This window comes from Oryzias melastigma, unplaced genomic scaffold (genome assembly GCF_002922805.2).
Source record: "Oryzias melastigma strain HK-1 unplaced genomic scaffold, ASM292280v2 sc00184, whole genome shotgun sequence".
Taxonomy (NCBI): domain Eukaryota; kingdom Metazoa; phylum Chordata; class Actinopteri; order Beloniformes; family Adrianichthyidae; genus Oryzias; species Oryzias melastigma.
The window spans coordinates 232603-260196 of record NW_023416879.1 but is presented as its reverse complement, the minus strand read 5'-3'; the positions used below and the strand labels follow the sequence as shown (position 1 = coordinate 260196).

Here is a 27594-nt window from a genome sequence, read left to right as displayed (position 1 = left end):
AGCTTTTAACATCTTTTAGAAGAGATTTACTGATTAATAAATAATCTAAACGAGAGTGTGAGTGGTGAACTGGAGAGAAGAAGGTGACAGGACTGCATGTTATTAAAGAGAGCGCGTCACTGAAGGAAGCTGCATTCAGCTCCCTCCTCTTTACACAAAGAAATGCAAACTTCACTAAACCTTCGCTCTGCCTCTTCTCTCCTTTAGATCCGGGCTGTGGTGGAGGAGACCTTCAGCTTCTCCCAAGTTCCTCAGGCCTTTGAGAAGCTGGAGAAGGGCCATGCTAGAGGAAAGACTGTGGTCCAGGTCAGCACAGGGGGATCATGACGTCCAGCATTGACCCTTGAAGAGTGCTGCATTGGAGATGCAGTCATGTAGAAGAGCATGCTGATGTGTTATCGTTCCTTTTCTTGTCATTGCTGTAGATTTTCTAAAATCCATTGTTGTACAGTTGCAGAACTGAACAGATGCTGTAACTTTTTACTGTTTCCTGGACGACAAAGATAAACAAGCTTCTCTGAGCAGTTGTGCACTTTTAGTTTTCCCTGACGAACCTGCAGGGAGCATTTGGAGGAGCATGGGACACGGCAGACCGAAGCTTCCTTCCTGTCTGGCATTTGGCTGAAACGTCTGCGATTCAAAGAGCTTCACAGCTGTGTGTGGAAACAACACAATGACAGGAACATCACTGTAATATAATGGAAAGGAGCTGCTTTAAATTAGGAATAAGCTGTCACAACAGCCTGTTTAGTTGCTGTTGTGTTTGAGGGTTAGAGCTCCAATCCTCACACAGATATTTTTAGACCTGATAAGGATAGTACTGAAGTGTAAATGCCGAGAAAATCCTCACTGTCAAAAAGGTATTTTATTGATGAGTGTTGTATTCTCTGATCCTACAATTCCGACAGCAGCTCAGTCCTGATGGCTATTGATGCAAAGACTTCTGCTCTAAACTTACCTTCATTTAGTATCTACCTAAAATCAAAAATCAGAAGTGGATTTTTTTTAAATCGTAGTTTGAAATAAAGCAGATGTCAAGTGGTTAAACAGTTTCTGTTGAGTCCTCAGATTTGGAAATGAGGTTTGGTGGCTTTGGGGGTCTGCAAAGGCAGTTGAAATGACAGAAGTAACGTACAAATGTACCAGAGAGTAACCATGAAACACTAAGAAATGGTCATAAAATTGTGTTGTGGTCCACCCTGCTTGAGATCGACTCCCATATCCAACTTGAAACTCTCCTCCCTCCCCTGGCTGGTCTCAGAAGACCTCTCCTCTTCTAGGAGGTGATGGGCAGACTAGCACCAGTCCACAGCTTCACCCTCCTGTGAGCCAAACAGACCCCACCTGTACACATTTGCTCTTTATGTTCATATCTGAGAACCCACAAAGAGACCAAACCAAGCTCCTCCACTTCAGCTCACCTTCACATAGAAATGAGAAAAAGAGTCAAAGTCACTTTAATCTGTCAAAGTTTTCACAGATATTTACAAGGAGCAGCAGTGATACAATGTTTTGATCAGAACAGGTTCTGATCTTTGCACTTCTTGAAAGCAATAAATCACTGAGTAACATCTTACAGCAAACAAAGACATGAAAGCTTTACAAAAAGAATTCTTTGCATCTAAGCATGGAATGAAGGTTAATCTAAAACATCTTTGGAGTGTGCGTGTTCACAGGCCATGCTGCAGCCCTGATGGTGTGTTCGCAGGTTTTTGAGAGCTTCAAATCTGAGTAAACGGACCAAAACCATTTGAAAAAGAAGTACCAGTAGCCACTATGACTTTACACAGGAAAACGTTAGACTTTGGTGTGTGTTAAAGGAATGATTTTTTTGGAGAAAATAAAATGCTTTAAATGCCTCAAAGTGCACCCAGCCGTGGATTGCATGGTAAACTGCCCAGGGCGCTCCCGCCTTTGCCGGACCGGAGGCCGGGTCGTCAGCGGCTCTGCCCGACACTGAACGGGTTGATAATGGGTGCATGGATAGGCCTTAAAGTGCATCGTCCAGGTGGTATACTTTGCTGGAGCTTCTAGCTTTCATCACTGTGCTGCCACATCACAGGATCTCCAGAGTCCACTTCTGGCTCAGTTTGCTCTCATCAAGCTTGTTGAGGATGACCTGGCTCTTGTCGTACTGATTGCCTCCTGGCAGACAAACAGAAAGACAGGAATGAATTAGACATGGATTCAGGCCAGGAAATATGAGAAAAGACTGAGGTCTGGTCTTAGTGGAGGTCTAGGATAAGGAGACGTCTCTTTTTTATATAAAAAAATAAATACTTAAACTATAATAGTGCATTCCTGGAGCTTGCACTTATCTGAGCACACCATCAGATGAAGCCATTGAGCAGATGGAGTCTGCTCCTTCACTATCACTGTTAACACAATCAAGATCTTTAAACTTCTGAGTGAAACCATCCAAATTCTCTGGGTTTGTACCATCTGAATTCCTAAGAAAAATCACAAAATTCCCAGAATCTCAAAACTGAGACTAAACTGCAGCTGCAGAAGTGTCTTTTTGTCTGACCTTTGACTTCCAGGACCAGTTGAGGGTTGAGGTGGCAGCGCACCAAACCTTCTTGTGTGATGCTCCACAGCTGGTTGTCTTTGCCCTGCTCAGGGGAAAGGCACAGCCGGGATCCTGCCATCACCACACCACCTGCTGTCTCCAGGAACAAATCCTCGGCCATCTGTGGACCGAGCAGGAGGAGATCAAGACAACAAAACAAGTCCACCGAGACAAGTTTATTACAGTTTTTCCCAAATGACAAAACACTGCCATTCTCCAAACCAGTTGATCAATTGGTCTCATCTCAAAACAAGACTCTTTGGTCGAAACCTAAACCTGTGGTCCCCAACCTTTTTGTGGCTGCAGACCAGTCAACTCGTGAGAATTTTACCACGGCCTAGGGGAGGGGCTGTGATGTCAAAACTCATGACGACAGCAGATCGCCCCTCCCCCCGCATGCCGTGCAACTCTCCTTGCTAACAGGCACAGTGTGTGGGAATCCCCTGTTCTTCTGTCTGTTCTTTTCCACATGCAACTTTTCTATTGTTACACGCCGCCACACTGCTTTTAGCGCTCAAGCTAATTGAGAGAATCCAGTTGATTTTCAAAATAAAAGATTTCCTCTTGTAAAAAAAAAAAAAAAATTGGTATAATTTATTAGTTCTTCCGCGGCCCGGCGGCAAGGGGTCCACGGACCGACACTGGTCCACGGCCCGGTGGTTGGGGACCACTGATCTAAAACACAATTTGGAGTTAATACAAAATTTGCTAAACACTGATACACTCTTGACAAAACACATGACACATTCTCACTTTTAAAACACAGTTGGCCTTCACAACACACAAGAGGCAAAAAGCGAACACAAAGAGTCAAACTCAAACTCTGTTCCAACACAGCCGTCACCATCAACACACAACTGATCAAAACTGAGGACACTTGTTGCTAATCAACTGCAGTGAATATAAAGGTAGTTCTGGAGCAACTGATCAGCATTTACAGTAAAGATGGATAACAGAGGAAGACCCAAATAAAGAACAAGGTTCTAATGAGATCCAGGTCATAGTTTTTGACCATATTGGTTTATGGAATGACCATGCAAGCAAGTCAAAAGGTCAACCATCAACTCAGCAGGTTCAAGTTCCTACTGTAATCTGCATCATTCATATAGAAATTCAAAAGAAATGACAGAGAAGATTTTGTTGTTGTCTGGGATAATGTCAGTTTTCACAAAAGTTTACTCATCAAACAGTACTTCAACACTAACCCCTCATTTATAATAGTTTTCTTTCACCTTGTTCTTGATTCTTTAAATCGTGACTTTTTTCTGCTTGGCATTGGGAGGTTTACGAGAGAAAACCATACACTCGACAAGACCTGTTGCAGGCCTTAGACATGGCTTGTGATGACATTTCAATTTGGTCTTGCCAAGACTGGATCAGGCAAACAGGTAGGGTGACCAATGTCACTGATGTGGATGAAGTCCTCTGGTCTGACCCGCAGAGAAAGGATGGTGAAGTGCAATAAATGTCAACCTGGGTTTACAATAAAAAATAAAATAAACACAATCCTCAAAACTATTTTTCTCTATTTTTATGGGGTGGGGGGGGTTCATTCCTTTAAACTATTTTGTGAACAGTGTCATACCTTTTGTTGTGTAGTGTGTTGTGTTTGATGTGTGTTGATGACAGAGTCTTCATTTTGACCTCAAAGTGAGATTTTGACTTAAAAGTCAAGAGTTTGGTATATTTAGCTTATATTTGGAAAATTGTGTTTGGTTAAATTGGTCTAATGTTTCAGAAAATGTGTTTTAGCAACTGGAAAAAACTATAAAACGGATTTTCACTTTGACTGTGATGAACCTGATTTGCTCAGTAAAAGGTCCCTACCATGAAAATTCTATAAAGTTCTGCGCATATGTGTAATAGAAACACAGCTAATAGATGAACTCAATTTAAAGTAAGTTTTAACCCTCTAAACACTGGAGCTCAGATGTTCATGTTCTTTGATTAACTGTATTTTTTTAATTGTTAACACGATCAATGTAACTCCAGTAGACTCTTCAGATGTAGAATTTGAAGAGTCTACTGGAGTTACATTGGAATTATTGTGTTAATGGTGGAAAATTTGCAGTACGTTAAAGATTTCTTGAAGTGTCAGCAGCGACGGCTCAGGTGTTAGGTTAAGAATAGAATGAGCTTCATGCATTAAACTGTGCTCCTTTGAATCTACAGACCACATCTGTTTGGATGAAACTACATTTGAATTGATCAGTGTTTACAGTGCATTTTAAGACTGCTTTGTCTGGATTTCTCCATTTAAAAACCTCAGAACTATTAGTGATCCTACAAAAGGCGATGAGGTTTATCCTCTAGCTCGCTTTGGTTTTCACTCAAGCCGCTGCAGCTCCTTTGGTATCTGCACAGAGCTGGAGCCACACTGTGGGCCTGCAGTACTACAACTGTAAAATGGTGTTGGTTTTCCTTTTTCAGCTCTTGTAAAGCTTACCAGATCTGCTTTTGAACCAACCGTGTGTTGTTTTTGTGTGAGGGTGACAAGTACCTTTGATGAGATTTGTCCCCTTTGATAGAGCCAGACCTGCTCTGCTCCTCCTGTCTCCTCCACAGCCTGAACTCTCATCAGCTTGATGTCATCCATCACTCCGTTTAGGGTCATCAGGCCCCCCGTCCCCCTGTTTCGCAGACAGAAGTACACTCGTGCCTGTGCAAGATAACAGAGAAAGTGGCATGAAGTGCAGGAACTGATCAGAAGCAGCAGTGAGGATTCATGTGCTTGTGGCTTTCAATAAAAGATTTTCCTTATTGAAAATGAAAGCAATATTGGTTAAAATAGAAAAGAACTTGATTATTGTTTATAATGATTGTACTTTTTTTTACATCTCGATCCACACCTGCATTAATGGACGAAGAGATCCTATTTGCTCCCAGCTGGTAACCGCTGACAAGTCCCTCACTTCACCTGGTTGGAGAAGCAGCTGCTGACCTCTAAAGTTGATGCCTTCATACAACACCCACCTGCAGAAACCACCATCATTTATAGAAGAGATGGAGTCAATTCAATTCAACATAGGTTAGCTTTGTGATCATGAATTTGGGTTTAGCTGTTGACAAGTTCCATGCTTGTAAGGAGGATTGGTAATCCCTGTAGAACACAGATTTCATGCCAACTTGAACTACTAGAAAGATTATCTCCAATTTTCCATTTTTTACATCTCAGTGTATGTTTCAAAGACATAATAATATAAATATAAAAGATAACTTACACACCGCCCACCACCACCAGGGAGCGTGTGCGCAGATCCATGCCTTGCCTCTGCAGGTTCACAGCCCCATCGGTCAGCATCATTCTGCGACCTCGACAGCCTACTTTGCTGAACAACATGATGGAGGGCAGAGAGAACTCCTGCAGCAGTACACAAGGGGTACAGTGGAATTGATTCATTTGGATCAATAATAATCTGTTAAATGGAGGCTGGATGTGTCCTGATCTCTGCTCAGTCTAACAGCATACTCACGTATCCAGCAGTCTGAATGGATCTGAGCTTTGAGTCTGGCAGAAGGAGCCCCATGGTGTCTGTGTTGGGGTACTCCCCCTCATCCAGGACATACATGTTCTCTGTAAACTGGGTTCCCTCGTATGCAACCCAGCTAGAACCACCAAGACAAACAGAGGTGGTTAAAATGTCCATCAGGTTTGCCATCACATTTTTACTTGTTACACATAAAGTCCCACTCCAACTATCTACTTTTCTGTTGTAAAAGCGGTCCCAGTGGTCTGTAAAGTCCCATCAGTTGCCACACACCTAGATGTGTATGACATATGTTCTCCGCATTCAACCCATCCCCCTGGGGGAGGGGTGAGCTGCAGACGCAGCCGAGCTCGGGAATCATTTATTTGGTGGTTTAACCCCCCAATCCAACCGCTTAATGCTGAGTGTCCAGCAGGGAGACACCAGGTCCCATTGTTAGAGCCTTTGATTTGACTTGGCCGGGATTTGAACTCTGGACCTTCCAAACTCAGGGTAGTCAGTCAGCCTTGCTAATTTCCCATCAACTCTAGGTTTACACTCTCTCCTGCTAGCTTATAAGACCTCACATTCCCATGCTATCATTAGCGATGCAAAGAAAAAAAACTGTGATCAGTATTGAAACTATCCAGCAGTAAATTTAAGAGCCACATCCCAGCTGAGACGAGAAATGAAGACACTAATCAATCAGTAATCATTAATCTGTTTGTCTGTAAGTGGAAACATCAGAATGGAGCATTGCAGGGAAACTTTGGAACACTCATGGTGTCACAAACCCCAGCTTTCTCCAAGCGTAGCTTTCCATCTGCTCCTGATCCATCACGATTTGAATACATTCTTTTATATATGTCCTCTATTATGAGACAAATGCTTTAAGAACACGTTAATAGCAGCAAAAACACCAGTAGTATAGTAGGAGTGGGTCTTTAGACTGATATTTTATTGATGCCTTACCTGCCGAGCAGAACCTTACAGGACCTGGGGGTGAATTCTTGGTCCAGCGCAGCAGCACTGTCCTCCAGAGTCAGCATGCGTCCCTGGAAGTCTGCTTCAGAGTACAGCTGAACCTGGGACACACAGCAAACTGGTCTTAGCCGTCTCTCCAGAATGCACAGTACAACTGGTAAGAATTCAAGAAACATGAATTAAGACCTTGAATTTTGCTGACCCACACGGTATTTCCTACGAAGACAAGGGAGAGTTTTCAGGGATGCGTTTAAAAAATACTGAAAAGAAATGTTTCATCCAACAATCTTACATGGAAGACAGGCAGAATAGACGAGATCCTGCAGTTCTGAGCTCCCCAGTCCTCAGGACTGGCATACAGGCCTTTCTCCAGGACGTATAGCTCCCCACTGAATCCAGGCTGCTCAAACGCCACCCAGCTAAACAAACAAACACTCCACTTCAAGTCATAGCATATGTACTCAAGAAAAGAGAAGCAAAGCATCAAGACAACAACAGTGAAACATGCAGGACGGAGGGACAATTTTCCAATTCAAACCTCTTTGAGAGATAATTAAACAGTAACTTCTCATTACAGTTTCTTTATTGCCGTTTAACAATTTTCATGTAAAAGAAAAACAGCCTTTTCTTCAAATGAAGCAGTATTTATATCACACATCAACTTCAAAGAGCATAAATGTTTCAAATTGACATGGTTTGTTTAAATGTCTTTGGTGGAGATGTTTACTGTCGGATCAAATCTCTGACTGGAACTGCAGGGCAAACATCATAAAATGACAAAGTCCAAGGCTTTGATATGCCTTCGGAGCAGAGGAAAGTCAGACTGCATGCAAGGACAGATGGGTGGAGTTCTAAAAGCCAATATGAAGATGTTTCCACTCTCTCAGAACTCCACGTTATCAAGTCCTGGAGGGGGGTTGACCTCTCAGACTGCCCCGTATGTGACAAGTCTGTTTTTAAAGCAGCTGAATGCAGTTATTATAGCAGACTTTTAGCTGACTGAATTTAACAGCTTTTATTTCAGTATTACATTTTAAAGTTTTTTTATTAGTGATTTCTGTTTTCTAATATTTTCAGATAATGAAATCCAGACCACTTAGTAATTTTTATCTGTGAAAGATGACACAATGGTGTGTCATGGTGTATTTGGTACCCTACTGCTACGAAAAGAAAAACTCCCAATAGTCAAAGAAATAACTTAAATCAGACAAAATGAATACATAAAAATGACTACATTTAATCAGTGAAAGTCCGACACTGCTTTTCAAACATTCTTCAACAGAAACATATACAAAAAGAAAATGATGGAACAAGCCTGCAGCCTGAACAGATTTCAAGGAAATGACAGCAAACAAACAATTCCAGTAAAGGAGACTGCCGCACCTGTCAACAGGTGTTTTAGTCCTCTCCTCGTTAGGTTTAAGGACGCCTTCTGCCATTTCAGATCTCCCAAAGGTGCTCAACAGGGTTTACGATAGGACTCAGAAGGCCTGTTTAGAATAATCCAATGTTTTCCCCTCTACCATTCTTTAGTTTTTAGCTGTGTCTCAGGTGATTGTTCTGTTAAAGACCTGGAACTAAGACCACGGTTTCTCTTGATAGTCTTGGGATTTCACTGTACCCTTCACTGATTCAACAACCAAAGCAGCATCATTAAAACCATGTTTCACAGGACGGACAGAGTTTTTTCCTCTATTGTTCCATCTGTGACCATAGAGCTGATGTGCTTTTGTTCCCTTTTTCTCTCATCTGTCTGATAGGACATTCTCCCAGGAGCTTTGTGGCTCGTCAACATGTGGTTTGGCAAATTCCAGGGGGCAGCAGTCTAAGCAAAGATGTCCAGACTTCCCTCTCCCCGGCCACTTCCTCCAGCTCCTCTGGGGGGACCCCGAGGCGTTCCCAGGCCAGCCGAGAAACATAGTCTCTCCAGCGTGTCCTGGGTCTTCCCTGGGGCCTCCGCCCGATGGGACATGCCCGGAACACCTCTCCAGGGAGACGTCCAGGAGGCATCCAGATCAGATGCCCGAGCCACCTCAACTGTCTCCTCTAGATGCAGAGAAGCTAGATGCTCTACTCCGAGCTCTCTCCGGGTGACCGAGCTTCTCACTCTATCTCTAAGGGAGCGCCCAGCCACCCTCCAGAGGGATCTCGTTCTTTCAGTCATGACCCAAAGCTCATGACCATAGGTGAGTACTGGGATGAACATCAACTGGTAAATCGAGAGTTTTGCTTTCCGGCTCAGCTCTCTTTTCACCACAACGGACCGGTACAGCGACCGCAAAATGGCGGACGCCGCTCCAATCCGCCTGTCGATCGCACGCTCCAATCTTCCCTCACTCGTGAACAAGACCCCAAGATATTTAAACTCCTCCACCTGAGGCAGTCATCATGTCTTATTAGTCACCATCTCTCTCTAGTCACCATGACTCTTTGGTCACCATGTCTCTTTGATCAACCATGTCTCTTTAGTCACCATGTCTTATTAGTCACCATGTCTCTTTGGTCACCATGTTTCTTTAGTCACCATGTCTCTTTGGTCAACCATGTCTCTTTAGTCACCATGTCTCCTTAGTCACCATGTCTTTTTAGTGACCATGTCTCTTTGGTCATCATGTCTCTTTGGTCAACCATGTCTTATTAGTCCCTATGTCTCTTTGGTCATCATGTCTCTTTAGTCACCATCTCTCTTTAGTCACCATGTCTCCTTAGTCACCATGTCTCTTTAGTCACCATGTCTCTTTGGTCACCATGTCTCTCTGGTCATTATGTCCTATTAGACACCATGTGTCTTTGGTCACCATGTCTCTTTAGTCACCATGTCTCTTTAGTCACCATGTCTCTTTAGTCACCATGTCTCTTTGGTCATTATGTCTTATTAGTAAATGATTTTATTGAAGCGTGTTTGAAAAACAATATCTGATTTTCATTGGTTATCTAATCTTTATTTATTATTACTTTTATCAGATTCAAGTTGTTTCTTTGACTATTGGGAGTTGTTCTTTTATTGATTGAAGTGTACCAACTATTTTGTCTTCATGTGAACACTAGTAAGGTCAGAGACCTCAACCACTATTGACCTTATTTACCAGTTTATGATTTCATTTGATATAAGTTTCCTGTCAATGAAATAGCAACTTTCCTTCTACATTTTTATTCAAATATATATATATTTTTTGCTTTTGAAGGTGGAACTCTCATGAAACTGTGAATTCTTCTGTTCTTTCCTTGGACAAACATGATCACTTGCGACGTATTTGCTCTTGAATCAGATAGATTGACTTACACTCCACTAATCACATTGATGGATTGGGTTTTGGTGTTGTGCCCAATCGCCTCCATGTTGAGGACATGATCCACCAAGTCCACTCCAAGCCCCCTCTCACCAAAGTTTACGTCATGGAACAACTTAACACGGGGCGCCTGGAAATCCTTGAAGAAATGATAACCATAAAATATTTAAAAACAAGAAATGTCGTGTAAGAGATGAAACAAAAAGGTAAATTCCTTTCTCTGAACAGAGAACAAAGTCAGCTACACATGTGGAGATCTTACAGCCAGCACAGGTCGGAGTGATAGAAGCCCATCCTCTGATCCTCCCCAGTCACTGCAGTGAGAATACTCTCCTTCCTCCAAGATGTACTGCTGACCTTCAAAGTCTGCTTCCAGATATCCTACCCAGCTGTAATGAGCCAAGCAAAAGCTGCTTTACCACAAACTACCACTGCTTTGAGTGTTTTAAGGTTGTTCAACTGCTGGAAAACCAATGAGGGCTGCCAGCTTCTGCATGTTCTGGTCTCATTCAGATACTTACAGACCCCGGAGTATCTTTAAAGAGCCCACTCCAGACAGGGCTTTCTTCTTCACTCCAACTTTGTCTGCTCCCTCTTCTTCTTGCTCTAGTAAGTTGTAGATATCACAGTCTACTTCCAAGCACATTCCTTCAAAGTTGGGCTTCTCAAACACAAGCGCCTGGTTCAGAGAAAAAGAGGATTTTCTTCATTCTATTAGAAGTTAATGGGGATTTTTTGCCCAGTGGCCTCGGTTCCTAATCGTAAAATGTATTCCACAAGTAAGAAAAAAAAATCTAAACATACAAGAAAAAAAGGCTTGCAGATATGTAGCATTCAAATCACAGCAAACTATTTCAAAACCTTAAAATTATACAAAGATAAAGACGTTTGAAGATAAAAACTGAAGCATCCTTTTAAAAGGAAAGATCAGGATTATGGAAACGTCTATTCTATTGCAGTCCTTTGTTTTGGAGACACTTGTGGTGTTCTACGGAAGCCAAAAACGGCCTGCCCTACAATTGTTTTCTCGTGATAGGGAGTTAATATCTTATTTTCTAGAGAAAACAGGATAATAACTTGTTAAAATGAAGTTAATTTTCTTGTGATAACGAGATAATCAGTAAAGAAGACTGAAGCATCCCCCTCTCTCTTTCCCACACTGAGACACTGAGAGTTTAAAGTCTCTTTATTTTGTGGTTAACAACAAAAACAGCAGAAGAACACTCCACAAAAGTTGGCCCTCAAACGCTTTAATTCTGTGTCATTCTCCAGCTACTCTCTTTATTTCCTTAAAACCTCCAAACAAACAGGTTGATTGACAGAACGACAGACTGACGAGCATCTGCATATGGTGCGTTCACTGACCTCTGGACATAAGCCGACCCAAACAGCCACTCGGCCAACTCAGTCTGCTTCTATCCTTTTGGAATTTGCATACAATCCGCAGCAAAACAAAGCAGTTTTTCAGAAAAAGTGTCGACACTATTTAATTGTTCGATTTTAGAAGGATCAGTTCTGCTGTTCAACACTTTCTCTGATAAACTGCTTTGTTTAGCTGCAGATGTCCAGAGCTCAGTGAACGCACCATGCAGAAACGCTCTGGGTTCTGTCAATCAATCTGTTTGTTTGGGTTTTTTTAGGAAATAAAGGGAGGGGCTGATGCATGAGACGGAATTAAGACGTTTAAAGAGCATAGATTCACTAATAGATAAAAATAAACTAAAACAGCTTTTGTTGAGTGTTTTCTGCTGTTTTTGTTGTTAACCACAAAATAAAGAAGCAGGTAATGTCTTGGCGTCTCCGTTCGGGAAAGAGAGAGGGGGACGCTTCATTCTTCGTTACTGATTATCTCGTTGAAACGAGAAAACGATCAAGAAAAAAAAGTAGGGCAGGTCGTTCTCGGCCTCTGTAGTGTTCTGCATTCAAGGCAATATAAAGACCCTTACGGAACATTTGGCAGGAAATGTCATGTTTAAGCCATTTGCTTAAAACACTAAACACATTCTAAACAGCTTAGTTCTAACCAAAACAGGATTTTTTTTTTTGTATGATTTGATTTTTTTTTCTAATTTAATGGAAAACAACCTGTAGAATTTTGCTCTTAATGACTATTTAACAGAGTTAAAGCAGAGCACTAACCTTTACATCAGTTGGATTCTCCACCTTTATTGACCCCTGCAATGAACACACACACATTGTCAGAGTGAATGAACAAAATGCAACAATGCTGCTGACATCCAGTTCACTGTACCATCCGTAGAGGCCTTAGAGAACCAATTAAAGGGTCAGGGAAGCCCCAACTTTGAGGATGAGGATACTCCCCCACTTCCAGGACTTGCATGAACCCCTGAAACCCTGGATCGATGTACACCAACCATCTGAGCACACAAGAAAAACATACAACTCAGCAGAGATTTCAGAATGAAGACAGAGATAATTACAACATCAATAGACACTCATTTAAACAGATTGAGCCACTCCAAAGACTGACCAACTGACCATGAATAGTCTTCAGCAGCTCAGGCTTTAGTCCCAACTACGCTTACAGGAAGAACACGCAGGCCTGCACAATGTTTAACCGACCCCAGATCCATCCATCCATCCATTTTCTTAACCACCTTGTCCTTTTCGGGGTCGCGGGGTTGCCGGAGCCTATCTCGGCTGCTGATGGGTGAAGGCGGGGTTCACCCTGGACAGGTCTCCAGTCCGTCGCAGGGCCTCAATCACACCCATTCACTCACACATTCACACCTAGGGGCAATTTAGAGTCACCAATTAGCCTATGAAGCATGTTTTTGGATGGTGGGAGGAAGCCGGAGTCCCCGGTGAAAACCCACGCATGCACGGGGAGAACATGCAAACGCCACACAGAAAGGTCCCAGCCGGGAGTCTAACCGGGGCCTTCTCGCTGTGAGGCAAGAGCGCTAACCACTGCGCCACCGTGCAGCCCTCCGACCCCAGATAACAAAAATATTCTTTCTACGGGCATGGTGCAAGCAAAAATTTTAAGTCAACGCTTCCAAGACATGACCAAAGTGCGATGAAGTCTGACCCCACTTTCATCCTCCCTTTGTTTACACTCTCTCCTGCTAGCGTACAGCCCCTCAGGCAAACATTAGCAGTTCAACAAAAATGGCGAGCAATCTCAGAGCTATCCGGGTCCAGTACCAGACCTAGATTCCAGCTCAGACCCGGAAGACCAAGACATTCATGGATCTATTTGTCTGGAAGTGGATGATCAGAATGGAGCAGAGCAGAGAGACTGTGGCCTGCTGATTGTAGCTTTATATCAACAGCATTTTTTGTCTGTTCCTGATTCACAAAGATTTGAATAAAGAAATACTCAGAAATACAATTTTGATCTTTATAGATCCCCATGTAGTCACTTTCAACTTATCCCTTTCGGGGTCCCCACAGCGTAACAGCACCCACTGTTTCGTATCAGTGATTTGGCAGAATTTTTATACCGGATGCCCTTCCTGACACAACCCTGTACTTGAGGGGCACAGGGACCCAGTTAGGCAGCAGCGTCAAGGGTCTTGGCTAAGGACCCAATCTGGGTGGAGATCAGTGGACAACCCTGGGAATCAAACCCAGGGCTCCTGCGTGTCAGCCCTTCACCTAGCCCACTGAGCCACCCAGCCGGTGTGTGTGTGTGTGTGTGGGGGGGTGTATATATATATATATATATATATATATGTCTCTCTCCCCCTAAGATGCAGCTGCGCCTGTCTACGCCTCTCCATGGGCCTGGACAACAAAAACTCGCCGCAGCTGTACAGATCAACCCCCTGACAAGTCACTAAGGCGGGAATTGTGGAAGCTGCACGTCAGCCTGAAACTTAAGTTTCTTTAAAGAAAGGGCTCCTTTTAAAAAGAGATTTTTAATATCAACATGACTTCCCTGATTAAATAAAGGTATATAAATAAATAAAACAAAACAAAGCTCCCCCTTTTACTATGTACCATTCACAGGAGTGAAATACTTGACGTTGGAGACAACACAAGCTGCATGCATGGATAGAAACTGTGTTACTATAACGCCTAACCTCTGTCTTTTGTCTTTCAACAAGACAAAGGAAACACAAACGTTGCATTTGATGTAGTGCTTTGAGACGAGCTCTGTTGTGAACTGCTGATTCCTTTTTAAGAGTTGTTCATTCAGATCAATCAGACTGTCTACCTTATCAGTCTGTCAATGGAAGTCAACCATCATGCAGGACTTACACTCCAGAGTGGATCTTGATGGAGCCCGTGGTCTGTGGGAGGCCGTAGGAGCTGAGTTCAGCGGTGTCATCACAGTACGACGACACCCTCCCCAACCCGTTCACTTCTGAAAACAGGTCGATTCGGGGCATGCTGTAATCCTAAAGGAGCATTTGAATAAAGACAATTCAGGTTTATGCTTTGTAACTACTACAATGGATAAAGTAAAATAACCAGACTTTTTCAATTTCACTGCAGAAACACACGATTGATTTCTTCTTTCAAAAGATTGATTCAAGTTCTCTCTTGGTTTTCTGTTCTGCCCCCATGATCTTCACACCACCATCCTGCTGTTCAAGCTGATTATATCTATGCTCCTCCCTCCACTCTCACGTCTTCCTATGTTCCCCTCTTTCCCAGAAAATGTCTTCACCACAAATATTTCCATTTTTTAGCAAATCTGTCCTTCTGCCCTCTAGTCCTGAACATCAAACTCTCCATGACTTACTGACCACTTGTGTCCTTCACCCACACATCTGTTCAAATCTGCTCCACTCTCTTCTAGGATTCCTCATCCCTCTCCCTCCAGAAGCTCTCCTTCTCTAGCACACATCTGAGGGCATACATGCTGACAACATCACACCTTCAACTTCCAGCTTTAGACTCTTTTCACCTCCAAAACATTTGTGGTAAGCTCCTCCTTCAGGATCACTCTCCCTCCTCTGTTCCTCTTTCTATCCACACTGCTAAAACTGCTTAAAGTTGCTCCCAATCTAGCGGCTTTGCCCTCTTTCCATCTTGAGCACTAAAGATATCCACCTTTCTTCCTTCATCATGTTCCACGCAGCTGTCTGTCTGTCCTTTTCTTTCTCTTCCTTCAAACCCGTCTTCCTCCCTTCCTTCTTCCAACAACAGCAGTCCAGTTTCCACCAAAACGATGTAGGCCTGATGTAGTTTTATGAAAATTCTGTTAGGATGAATATAGCGGATCCTCTTCCTGAACCAAACCTCTGAATAAACCTGGACCCCAGACCAACACCTGAGACCAGCTATTCATCCCTTCAGACTACTACAAGACAATGAAACACAAAAAACAGCAATCAGACAACACACACAAACAAAATCTCAATGAAGAGAATGACTTTGCTTTTTGTACAGAATGACAATTAAAATTTTAATTTATTTTTAATTTAATAATTAGAACGTCATTGTTTAAACATGAGCTAGTTTAGTCTAGCTTTGTTTAGTGGTGGTTTAAGTGATTAAACAAACAAAACTTATAGATTATAATCCTTCCTGTTGATGCACTGGAAAGGCTTTGCACAAACACTAAACATCATTCTTAAAACTAGATATGAACAAAAACACTAAAAGAATCACTGCCAGTTTACTAATATGGTTTTGATCACACTTTAGATAAGGTGCTGCAAAACATTTAATAAATGGTTAACAAAGTTTATTAACACATTTATTAAGCTTACTACCAGTTTACAAATATGATATTTGTAGACAATAGTCTGACTGAGTAGTCAATATTCTCATTAACACTATCAGGTATTTGCAAGATACCCATAATGCTACTAGATATTTTACTTGCATTTAACACATTATTAATGCAGTAAATTAATCCTTTAGTTTATTAAAGGTTCTAATTAAGCTTATTAACACATAAGTCAGTGTGAGACATCTATAATGATATTAAATGTCTTACTGTAGACATTGATAAGCTTTACTAATCTGTTAACAAGTTTTGTTAAAGATTCTTATTAAGCTTGTTAACACTTATTTGTTCCACGTATACGATGGTAATAAATGTAACAATAAGCATCATATTAACACATTAATAATGCTTGTAAATGTGTTAACTTAGGAATTTAATAAGCCTTATTAGGCTTATTACACCAATAAATGTCTTACTAACACCTTATAAGAACATTAATAATGCTTATTAATGGGTTAAGAAAGCTTGTTAAGGAATCTTATTATAAAGTGTTACCGCTAAATCAACGTAGGTAATCGATGATAATAAAAAGTGCCTGATCTTATAGTGGTAAAAAAGTATACCTACTCTTACAGCCAGTCGAAGTGACCCTATGACCACAGGAGATGTTGGAGCTGGTTGACCCGTCTGGTTTGGTGTTTCCAGAGTTTCCTCCTCTGCCCACATGTCAACTATTTGATCTGTCAGACCTTCCTCAAGAGGGATGATCCGACCCTGGAAGCCTGGTTTTTCATAGAGAAGCCAGCTAAAAAAGAAAGCATAAGCTGTTTTTGATAAATTAAAAAAAAAAAAAAACTTTCCTACTATTAGTAGTAGTAGTTAAATTGCTAGTAACAGAAAGTCTAAACAATCCTTCCACATCTAGAGAAATCTTTAAACTCAAATGATTTTCTAAACTACAAAAATATTCCCTTTTCAATGAATCAAACATGACATTTGAGGAGGACAGTAGCACTAGTGATTACCTTACTGTTGCACAGTGCTTGTTTCATTGTTACCAAGTAAAGATTTTGTTACTGTGTTTGTTCACTTTCCTTCAGAAAGAAAACTGTATGTTGTTACAGCAACAGAGCAGCAAAAAGGCCATACCATCCTCTGATGACTCTGACTGATATGACTGGGGATAACTTCATCATTGTAGCATCCTCAACATCTGCAAAGACTTCAAAAGCCTCTCCACCAAACTGAGCTTGTTCGTGTATGACGACCTTTCATCAAGAAACACAAAGACAGTGAATGGAGTAATCACAAGAACAAATCAGGCAGAGCAAAGAGGCACCAAGGATGTGTTTCTTGTACCTTTCCAGGTCTTCTGTGGAAGTGTCTGACTGCAGGAGTCTGTGAAGCAGTTTGAAAAACAACTATCATGAACTCCAAGTATGTAGATGAAAATGATGAACAGCTTTCAGCTCCAAGAATAAAGTGGGATTGTTGACTACATCTGTTTCTCGTCTGAACCTAGAACTTTCAGCTATCACAGCTATTATAATGTTATCTTTTACTATCTAAATGTTACTAACTCCACCATATATGGTAGTATGTTATGTTAAACATTTTACATTCAATTTAGCTAATTAAGCAATGATACATGTCTTCAGTTCAATTGGGTGTAAGGGAACTTGACGGTGATGGTAGTAAGGTGTAAGTCCTGGCCACGCGATGACAAACCTACACAAGATCCTGTAGAATGGCCACACAAACTACAAAACAGAAACTCTGAAAGTCTCATTTCCTCATTTCTAAAGGTGCATTCACACTGAACAAGATTCACACAACAAATTTGCATGGCCCGCCCCTCTTTTGTTGTGCGGTGAATTCGCTCCTCTCCGCCTGCCTGAGCTTGACGCCACAGTAGCATGTGGGAGGAGTTACCAGCTAATGTAAGGAGCGGTGTCTGTGGATATCTCACTCAGAATGTATGAAGACACAGAAGATGTTGAGAGATCTGGTTTATTTAATGTGAAGAGTTCTACAAAAACATCAGTAATAATTCCGTCTCCATGTTTATGTGATTTTTAAAAGATTTCGGGGGCTTCCATCTCAATGGGGCTGTGTCTGGATGACAGCTGCTTCCACAGTGTTTCTGTGTCTCTGTGGATGAGCTTGCAGACTCGATGAGGCCCAAGCCAGCAACCCCACAGCGTCTCTCTCTCTCTCTCTCTCTCTCTGCCGTCATATTGAGCGCCTGAGTTCCACAACGGGAGAAAAAACCGGCGATCTGTCCAGAGTGTATCCTGCCTTCCCCCTGCAACCCCGCAGCAGGTTAATGAAAAAAGATGGAGGTTCAGGACAAAAACGCTCGGTTTGGATTAATATTCTACCCGCTGATCGAGTCACTGAAAACATCACGTGCCCAAAACTGAGTTCCTGATTGGCAGATGCGACTTCAAATGTTTAAATTTTGGCAGAGCCACCCGATTCGCACCTCAAATCGAGCTGCTGGCAGACCACCACGCTGCGCCCATCGCTCAAATCCCACTGCGGATCGCCTCATGTCACACCTGTTCCATTGACTTAACATTGAAACTGGCCTCCTCCGCCATGCAAATCGCCTTCGGTGTGAATGTACCTTGACGTCCCCTTACTACCTGTGTATGTGTTCACTAAGACCCTTTGGTCCGTTTGGAGCTGTTGGTCATGGACACATGACTATGGGCAGCATGCCCAGATAAAATATGTGCATGAACATTTTTGCTCCACAGGTTCATGGAATGGTCTACAGTCCTAAAATTTAGTGTGGATAATCTGTGTGATCCGTACAGATTTATCCATTAGAGCAGACAGCCCTTATCCATCCTAAAGGCTTACTTTAGGGCAGGGGTGTCTGAAGTCAGTCCTCCAGGGTCGGCCTACTACTGGCTTACCAGAAATCCTGCTTTATCTGCTGATGATTACCTAGATCAGGTGTGTTTGGCCAATAAGGAGCTTCAAAAGCAGGTTGGCTGGAAAACATGTAGGACACCGGCCCTCGAGGACTGGAGTTTGACATTCCTGCTTTAGGGTAACATAATTCAGCTTTAGCTGTAACGCTGGAGGAGAGTGATTTAATTATCACAACTGTGTCATTAGTGGCCGTGGTGCAGTGGTAGGGCGGTCAGCTCCTGATCAGAAGTGAGCGGGTTCGACTCCCGCCTTGCCCATGTGTCGAAGTGTCCTTGGGCAAGACATTGAACCCCGAATTGCCTCTGGTGGGAGGTTGGCGCCAGTGTTCGGCAGCGGAGCCACCACCAGTGTGTGAATGTGTGTGTGAATGGGTGAATGGGTCTGTGACTGTGAAGCGCTTTGGGCCCTCGAAGGAGGGTAGAAAGCGCTATACAAGTATACGCCATTTACCATTTATGTAGTGAAAACAAGTTCTGTTGAGCCAAAGGCTTTAAGCTATGATAGTCAAAAGACAGTTTCTAATGTCTAAATTGTAAATAGAAATAGTATAATAGTGCATTCACATTGAATGCAATTCTGGCAGCAGAAGCAACAATCTCCAATGTTAAATAAATGGTCCAGACGCGCTATAAGGTGAATTGAAGCCTTGCGGCGCAATGTGAGCAACCGGCGCAGCGCGAAGGTCTGCCTGCAGCTCCATTTGAGCGGCGAGGCGCGAGTCAGGCAGCAGGTGCGAAATGCAAATACCTGAAGTTTGACAGGTCCCTGTGTCGCATCAGCCAATCAGGAACTCAGCTTTGGGCACGTAAGTTTTCCCATGACTCTATCAGTGGTTAGAATATTAATCTAATACAAGGTTTTTTGTCCTGTCACAGCGCGTGGTTATCTGACTGCAGCCGGACAGCCTCCTGGACCAGCGGGGCTCACCCGCTTCACTCGCCGAGAGAGAGAGAGCCACTGCAGGAGCGAATGCAGGAACCAGGGAGAGAGGTGCGAGAACCAGGGAGCTGAGACAGCGGAGCGCAGACCGCGGGGCAGGAACCAGGGAGCGTGGGGCAGAGAGGGAAGTACTAAAATTGGCACAGACTAGGAACTGAAACCAAAGAACCACTTTGGCACCAGAACCGCATAAAACCCAATCAGTGCCCAACAGATCAGTGGCTTTCACTTCCGCGGTGAAGCTCATTCGCTCCATAAAACCGGAAGAGATGCTGCGGGTTGCCAGTTTGAGTCTCATCGAAACATTAAAAAAAGGAAAAAGGTCTCCTAATTTTATTTCCCCCCTCGGATTAATACGAAACAGAGAACCTTCAAGCTCACAGAGACACACAAACACTGCAGAAGCAGCTGTCATACAGACACAGTCCCCTGTACCGGTAAAATCTTTTAATATTCATAAATCAAACATGGAGACATGATTATTGATCTTTTATAGAACTCTTCACAATAAATAAACCTTATTCCTCAACATCATATGTCTCTTCCATCCGTTCTAAGTGTGATATCCACAGACAGAGCTGGTAGCTCCTCCCACATGCGACCGTGGCGTCAGTAACACATTTTTTAACAAGTGGCAAGGAGAGAATTCAAAGCGCAGTGAAAAAGGGGTGGGGCACGCAAATTTGTCACGCAAATCGCGTTCAGTGTGTATGCACCATTATAGTCCCAGTCCCTCGCACCCATGCACTCACATTCACACAAGCTGCCCACGCTGGCGCCAGCCTACACCGACCAGAGGTAATGTGGGGCTCAGTGTCCTAACGTTTCAAAAAGACTTTTTTATGATCTTGCAGCTCTTTTTTTAATCGCACAACATATTTAGTGGAATTTGTGTTGACATTAGCCTGTTTTTTCACTATGTTTAGATAAATAGCTTTGGTCAAATGCAGAATTATTCATTCATTCATCTTCCTGATCGCTTTGTGATTGAGGCCCTGCGACAGACTGGCGACCCTGGACAGGTCGCCAGTCTGTCGCAGGGCCTCAATCACACACACATTCACTCTCACATTCACACCTAGGGGCAATTTAGAGTCACCAATTAACCTATGAAGCATGTTTTTGGACGGTGGGAGGAAGCCGGAGTCCCCGGTGAAAACCCACGCATGCACGGGGAGAACATGCAAACTCCACACAGAAAGGTCCCAGCCGGGATTTGAACCGGGGCCTTCTCGCTGTGAGGCAAGAGCGCTAACCACTGCAGCACCGTGCAGCCCTAAATGCAGAAATATGACATTTAAATTACAAAACCTACCTTAGTCTTAGTAACAAAACACTGGTTTATGGAGGTCTTCTCAGTGTTGTCAGTATGTGAAGGCAGTTCCTTAGAGCTTTGCAAGGCCATGCTGGAGGTGTCAAGGCTGATGACAGGTTTTGAAACCTGGTCCACAGCAGGGACATGTTGGTTAGTTTTGGTTGTTTCTACAGAGTCTTGGGTAGTCTTAAATTCCTCTGTATTCCTCTTGGGGGATTCCTTTAAATGTTCAGACAAAATCATCTCTGGGAAAGTTGGAAGAAGAGGAGGAGAAGAGAGGCTACATGAGGATTCACCGTGGATAACAGCCCCATCCAATGTGGGTTGGCCTTGATCTGTTCTCGTCTCACTGCCTTTATCAGGAGTGACGGTGGGCAGAAGTAAGTCAGTAACTCCCAACTGTGCAGCAAAATGCAAGCTGCTATGCTTGTTTGAAGACAGCGTGTTGTTTGAAGTAACTTCCCCTCTAGTCTTCCTAGAAATTCGAGGGGAGTTTAATAGGTCAGAAAGGATGGACATCCTGTCAAGTCTTGATTTGGTCCTTCCAGGTTCAGTGTCTTGTCCTTCTTTTTGTCCGGCTTCAGTCTGTTGTTGTCCTTTCTCCAGATGCTGGTCTTCATTTGTGTGCTGCGTTGACGTAGCATTGTTTTGGTTTTTCAAGCTTTTATTCTCCCTTTTTTCTGCTTTTTGTTTGATGAACATAGCAGGAGAAAGATCTATCAAATTTCTACCAGTTTTTCCTAAGCCAAATTTAAATTCCTGTGGATCAAATGTTTGCTCAAAATTGTCTTCTTTGATCGGTGGTAAAGCAAAATGCGGAGATAGGGGTTTCTTATGAACTTGCCTCTTGCGGGGTACGGAAAAGGGCATCCCACCTCCCTTGATGTTCCTTATAAAATCCTCAATATCATCCAGCTTGAGAGATTCATCCAAACTTGTTGACAAATTGAGTTTTCTTTTGTGTTCCTTCTTCTGTTTGCCACCATGCTCCACATCTAACCAGGACGATGGAGATCCAATATTTTGGCTGAAACTTTGAGGCAAGGAAAGTGAGTTCTTTGAAGCAGAAAGAGAGAAAACATCATCAAACATCAGTTTTGGTGGAGTTTGGAGGCTCTGTGTCAAACTGCCAGTATTAGCAGAAGTCCCTGCAGCAGACTCAAGCACTTGTATTTCTTCTTTATGGTCTTCATCATTCTGCAGACTAGAATTAATGGTTAGCTTAGAAGAAACAACTGTGGACTGTTCCGGTTGGCCTCCACCATCCTCTTCATGTGGTGCATTTTTTTCCAAAGTGTGTTTAGATGTTTGTTTGGCATCAACTGCTAACATTGTCAGCTGCTGAGTGGCAGCACTTATCACTTTTTTAGCAAGTTCAAAAGCTTCTTCATTCAAGATTTTCTGTTCCAACCCAGTGTCAGCTTTGTTACCTGGACCTGATTCTATGGTATTGGTTTTCTTTTCCTGAGCTGCTCTAATTGAAATCTTTGATTTCAGTTCTTGTCCAGCATCAGGAGCTTCAGAGTCATTTTCTGACCTTTCAACTGCTTCCTCTTTAACTGTTCGGTCCACTGGAGTGTCACTTCCAGGTTTCTCAACTAAAATGCATTTCACCATCTCCCCATGTTGTTGATCAGCAGTTGTGATCTTCTGTAGCTGTTCGACACTGATGTCTCCAGCAGAATCTGCAGCTGCTGCCTCATTCACTAAGGAATTGTATTTTCTTTGAGTGCTTTCTTTGGTACTTTCAGAGCAAATTCCCTTTGAAAAAAGCTCTTCATCTGTTCTTTCGTCCCCAAATACTTTCACTTCAGTCACCACAGTCTCTGAGTTTTGCTCTGTTTGGTGGTTTGGATGTTCAGACTCAGTCGCTCCGTCTTTGCGGTTGGTTGTTTGGGTTATGGTTAGGTCTTGTTCTTGAACAGTTGTGGATATCTGCTGTTGGAGATGGTCAGAGCCAAATGTTTGAAATCTTGTGACATTCAAGAAGCTTCCAGCTGATGGTCTTTTGGTTATTGTGCTCTCTGTGGCTCTCCCAGCATCACTCCTGCTCCTTCCATCTACATGGTCTTGGATTATTGCTGTAACTTCTAATCCTTTTGTTGTCTCAGTCCCAGGTCTCAGGTTTTGATCAGCATTTAAACATGATTGTTTAATCTCAACCTCCTGTTCAACTGTTATGGGAATTGGAATCTGTTGACTGCTAATGTCAGCTGCAGCACACGCAGCTGGAGTGAAATCTTGACCTTCATTATTTTTTTTGCCATCTTCAGTATTAGTGCTCTGTGAGTCAGGCTCTTCAGATGCAGTTGTGCGTGACTCTGTCATTGCTTTGTCTTGTCTGTCTTCTCCCACTGTTTCTGGTTCTTCTTCTGATTGAATGTTTGAAGTTTCAGGTTCTGTTAATGTGCATTTGCCTTCCATTAATAAGGCTGATTCTAGATTTGTAACATCTATTAGTAATTGGTCTTGCAGAATATTATTAATCCTATCCACAGATGCCCCCTGCACATTTTCCAAACTCTCTACTGGTGTCTTGTTTGTTTCAAGCTGATCTTGAGCTTCTTCAGTATCCTCTAATCTGAAGCTTTCATGCTGTGGATCTTGAACTGGGATTTTACTTTTCTCCAGCATTTCTTCTGTCTTCTTACTCTCAGGTTTAAGTTTCCCTAAATTATTTTTTAAAAATCTTGATTCATTGAATGGTTTAGCTAGCTCCATGCTAACTCTGATCTCGGTGTCCTCTTTGATCATTTCAGAGCGACTACATGCAGAGTTAGAAGATGGAGTTGCATCTAAGCCTCCGAGTGTTTTGTCTTGAACTTTGACATTCTCTGAGTCTTGCTCAGCTTGATGAATTGGTGGTTGTGACTGTGTTGTCCTTTCTTTTCTCTTGTTTGCTGTGTCTTCCTGCTGTTCCCCAACAGTTGTATATATTTGGTATTGAGAACTTCCCATTAGTGGGGCATCGATTAAACTTTCACTAGATACATTTTTGTTTTTCTCTGGTTCAGCAATTTCACTCCTGATTTTTTTGTCTGTAATCCTTTGAGTTTGTAATACTGTTGTGTTTTCTAGTGTCTCTCCTTTATCTGTCACACATCTCAGTTTTACATGAACATCTATACATTTGGATGCTTGTTCTGGCTTTGGTCCTTCCTCTTGCTGTCTGACACTTGACATTTCAACTTGCTGACTGCTAATGTCCATTGCAGCATCTGTAGCCTTTCCCTCTTGTGAACTCCCTAACCTCTCAGCTTCAGCATTGTCTTTGGTATCCTCAGCAGGAGTTCTTACTGTTTCGGGAGTTGTATCTATGCAAGGGTTCATTGACTTTCCTTGAACTTCTGTTCCTACTGTTTCTGATTCTTGTTGTGATTGAAGGTTTAAATGTTCTGGTTGTTCCAATATATCTATACCTTTTTGAATGTTGTCTACGTCGTGATCTTTGACAATTGAAGGTGTTTGATCTACTAGATGATCACAAACTGGTTTTGCAGCTAATCTAAGGCTCACAACATTTGCTGCTGATTCTTTCATATTTTCCTCCACAGTTCTTTTAATATGCAGTTGCTGAATTTGGAAAATAATTTTGTCTTCTGGTGCCTCTAATTCCTCTGCCTCAGGTTTGCTTTTTAGGCCAGAATTCAAAAATGTACATTCAGGCTGTTTAACTTCCACATCTTGTTGTCCAACAATCATGGAGGTTGTGTTGTCTTGGTTGCAGACTTCAAATGAGGAATTTGTATGTGTTTCATTCCCTGATGAATCATTGACATTGGTGTGAGGCATTCCTGACTTGAGGCATTGCATTTCTTCTGCTGTTCCCCCCTCAGGAACCTCAGGAACCTCAGTTTTAATTCCCTCAACTTCTTCTTTTGATTGGTGGCTTGAATGTTTGTGGATTGCTTTGGGTATTTGGTCCTGCAGAAGGTAACTAACAGTCTCTATATTTGGCAGTTGACTTTGGCTTTCAGTTCCCTTCGCTAAATCCTTTATCTTGTCTATCTCTGCCATTCTAGTTATGGCAGAACTTGGCTTGATTTCAGTCGATTTGCTTTTCGCTGACTCTGTGCAGTCCTCATCTTGGTCAGCAGCGGCAATGGTCATTAATATCTGTGATCTGCAATCCTCATTTTCAGAAACAAAGCTTTCCTTCACCAAACTCTTTGAAGACTTGTTGGCTTCATTGTTTATGCTCAAAATGATGTGTTTCTGATCATTATCCAACTTCTCATTCAGTGATTTCTTCTCCTCTTCTGGTCTAATTAACTCTGGACCCTGCAGTGAGAGTCGGTCTGGGTTTATGAGATCCTCATATTGGTTAACAACATCTACTGGCATCTGATCCTCTTTGACAGCAACTTCCTTGTGTGCGGTTTCAGTCTCACATATTAAACTCTCAATAGAGGATTCCGATATTTCTGTGCGGTTCTTTACTAAAACATGCGGTTCTGATAAGTTTTCTCTGTCTTTGACAATTTCTTGCTTCTGTTCACTGTAAACATTTTGGCATTTAGATTCCTTTGGAGTATTTGTATTTTCTATTGTTATTTTATGTTCCATCTCTCCATTTTTAGAAGTCAGTGTTTTTTCTGTCTTGTTTCTACTGTCTTCAGGTTTAGTGTCTGACATTTTAGCGTTTATGGATGTTATTTCTTGAGCTGGTTTTCCCTTTACATCGTCAGTCTGTTTGGAGGACAGATTCCCCACATTCTCTTTGACCTGTTTGGCTTCCTCCTCCTCGTTCCTAATTGTTACCTCTATCTGCCGCTGTGCTTCCTGGGTGTGAGTGCCACCAGTGTCCTGTAAAAGGACTTGCTCTTTTGCATCAGCCATCCTGGCTGTGGTTTCTTGTGGTAAACATGCTCTTTGCTCTGTTTCAGCGTCTGTTTCCTCCAGGACATTTACACCAACAGACTGTGGTACATCATTTGCTTCCCACTGGAAACCCTTCTCCTCTGAGAGTAGATGCTTTGGTCTCCATGAATTTGTGATGGTGTTTTCCAGTTTCCCCTCATTTGATAACTCTTTGAATTCCTCTGTGCCAATCTTCTGTGATGCACTTCTTTCTGCAGCCGAGTCATTAGGAGTTCCTCTTGGTTTAGGGTCTTTCTCCTTCCATTCTGGATGTTTAGTTTGGAACAGAGCCTCTAAGTCTGACTGCTTTTCCAGGTTACTGGGCAATTCACAAACAACCAGAGTCTCTGTTTCAACTTCAGCTGCTTTCCTATCCTCCTCTCTGTCAGTCTTCTTCTCTGCATTAAAATCGCTTACTGGATCCACCTCTAACTTCTGCAATGTTTTGTCCGTTTCCTCTTTGGTTTGATCTTTTGGAATTTCTTTTGCATAAGTAAGTTTGGGATCATCTGAGACAGCAATGGAAGAGCAGGAGTCCGTTTTCTTTGGTTCTGGAGAGCTTGTGGCTACTTCAGTTGAACTGACCTGCTTTAGTTCTTTGAAAGAGTCAAGCCCGACTGTAAAACCTTCAACATAAGTGTGGATCGTTTGTTCATGGGGAACATCACCGTCTATCACAGGCTTGGATGTCATTTTAGCTGCAGTCTTATCTTCCCTCTCTGGGGCAGATTGAGGTTTAGAGCTTTGTGTTAGCTTCTCAAACGTGTCTGTTTCTTCCCGTGTGGTGGTAGCACCCGATGGTGGCTTTGCTTCTAGCTCCTGCTTTGTGTTCATACTATGAGACAGAGGCAAGTTTTTCTGTGGAACTTCAGCCTGTTCTTCTATGACACTCTGTCTTCCTCTATGAACAGGATCATCGTTTGCATCAGTGGGTGGAGATTGAAATAAACTTGTTTTTTCTGTGACCTTTATTGGCAGTTCCTCAGCTAACTTTGCCACTTGGGCATTAACATCAAGTATTGCATTACTGTCTTTTAATATTAAAATATCTCCAGAGTTCCTCTGTCCACTGGCCTCCAACACCGTTGTCTCTCCTTCCATGAGCTTGTCTGCAGGTGTCTTGGTCTGATCATCTGTCAGTGCTGCACACTCTTCTGCCAGCTTGAATTTAAATGTGAAATCACTTGTTTTGCCATTGATTTGATCTTTTGTGTTGAAGTCTTTTGTTTTTGAAGCAGACCCCGTCAGTGTGTCTGAATCTTCAGACATTGTTGACTGATGGGAGATCCTGAGTGTGACTTTAGTGGGACTCCTCTGACCTCTCATTGGAAGCATGGACCCAGATAAGGCCTCAGCTGGGTCCTTGGTGAGCCATTTGTGGGCTTGTTTAGGGTTGTCGGTCTGCTTGGGGAACCTTGAAAAAGTGCTTTTCTCCTGTCGAGGCGACAGAGAGTCACTGGTGGAGGGAGTGTCAGTCTCCTTATGGCTGATGCTTCTCCTAGGGAGCTGTTTGGATGCTTTAGTTGAAGACACACTTCCTATTCCTGAAACATAAGCAAACACAATTGTCACCAAACAAC

General features: G+C 42.6%; 2 protein-coding genes across 3 annotated transcripts in view; one reads left to right on the top strand and one right to left on the bottom strand.

Annotated features, from left to right (window-relative positions):
• rtn4ip1 (reticulon 4 interacting protein 1) overlaps positions 1-521 on the top strand; it is a 22267-nt gene extending 21746 nt beyond the window's left edge. Inside the window, exon 9 of the mRNA XM_024261215.2 lies at positions 208-521. Coding sequence (XP_024116983.1) covers positions 208-327 — 120 coding nt within the window. The 3' untranslated portion in view covers positions 328-521. The remainder of the gene's footprint in view (positions 1-207) is intronic.
• Positions 522-1434: 913 nt separating this feature from the next.
• crybg1a (crystallin beta-gamma domain containing 1a) overlaps positions 1435-27594 on the bottom strand; it is a 74490-nt gene continuing 48330 nt past the window's right edge. For both annotated transcript variants that reach the window (XM_024261208.2, XM_024261209.2), the window contains 19 exons: positions 21155-27558; positions 17317-17355; positions 17107-17225; positions 16585-16762; positions 14538-14677; positions 12562-12688; positions 12450-12485; positions 10832-10989; positions 10573-10699; positions 10304-10449; positions 7313-7439; positions 7207-7236; positions 7009-7121; positions 6043-6175; positions 5791-5930; positions 5419-5542; positions 5070-5228; positions 2528-2690; positions 1435-2145 (listed from right to left, as the gene is read on the bottom strand). In XM_024261208.2, coding sequence (XP_024116976.1) covers positions 2057-2145; positions 2528-2690; positions 5070-5228; positions 5419-5542; positions 5791-5930; positions 6043-6175; positions 7009-7121; positions 7207-7236; positions 7313-7439; positions 10304-10449; positions 10573-10699; positions 10832-10989; positions 12450-12485; positions 12562-12688; positions 14538-14677; positions 16585-16762; positions 17107-17225; positions 17317-17355; positions 21155-27558 — 8552 coding nt within the window. In that variant the 3' untranslated portion in view covers positions 1435-2056. The remainder of the gene's footprint in view (positions 2146-2527; positions 2691-5069; positions 5229-5418; positions 5543-5790; positions 5931-6042; positions 6176-7008; positions 7122-7206; positions 7237-7312; positions 7440-10303; positions 10450-10572; positions 10700-10831; positions 10990-12449; positions 12486-12561; positions 12689-14537; positions 14678-16584; positions 16763-17106; positions 17226-17316; positions 17356-21154; positions 27559-27594) is intronic.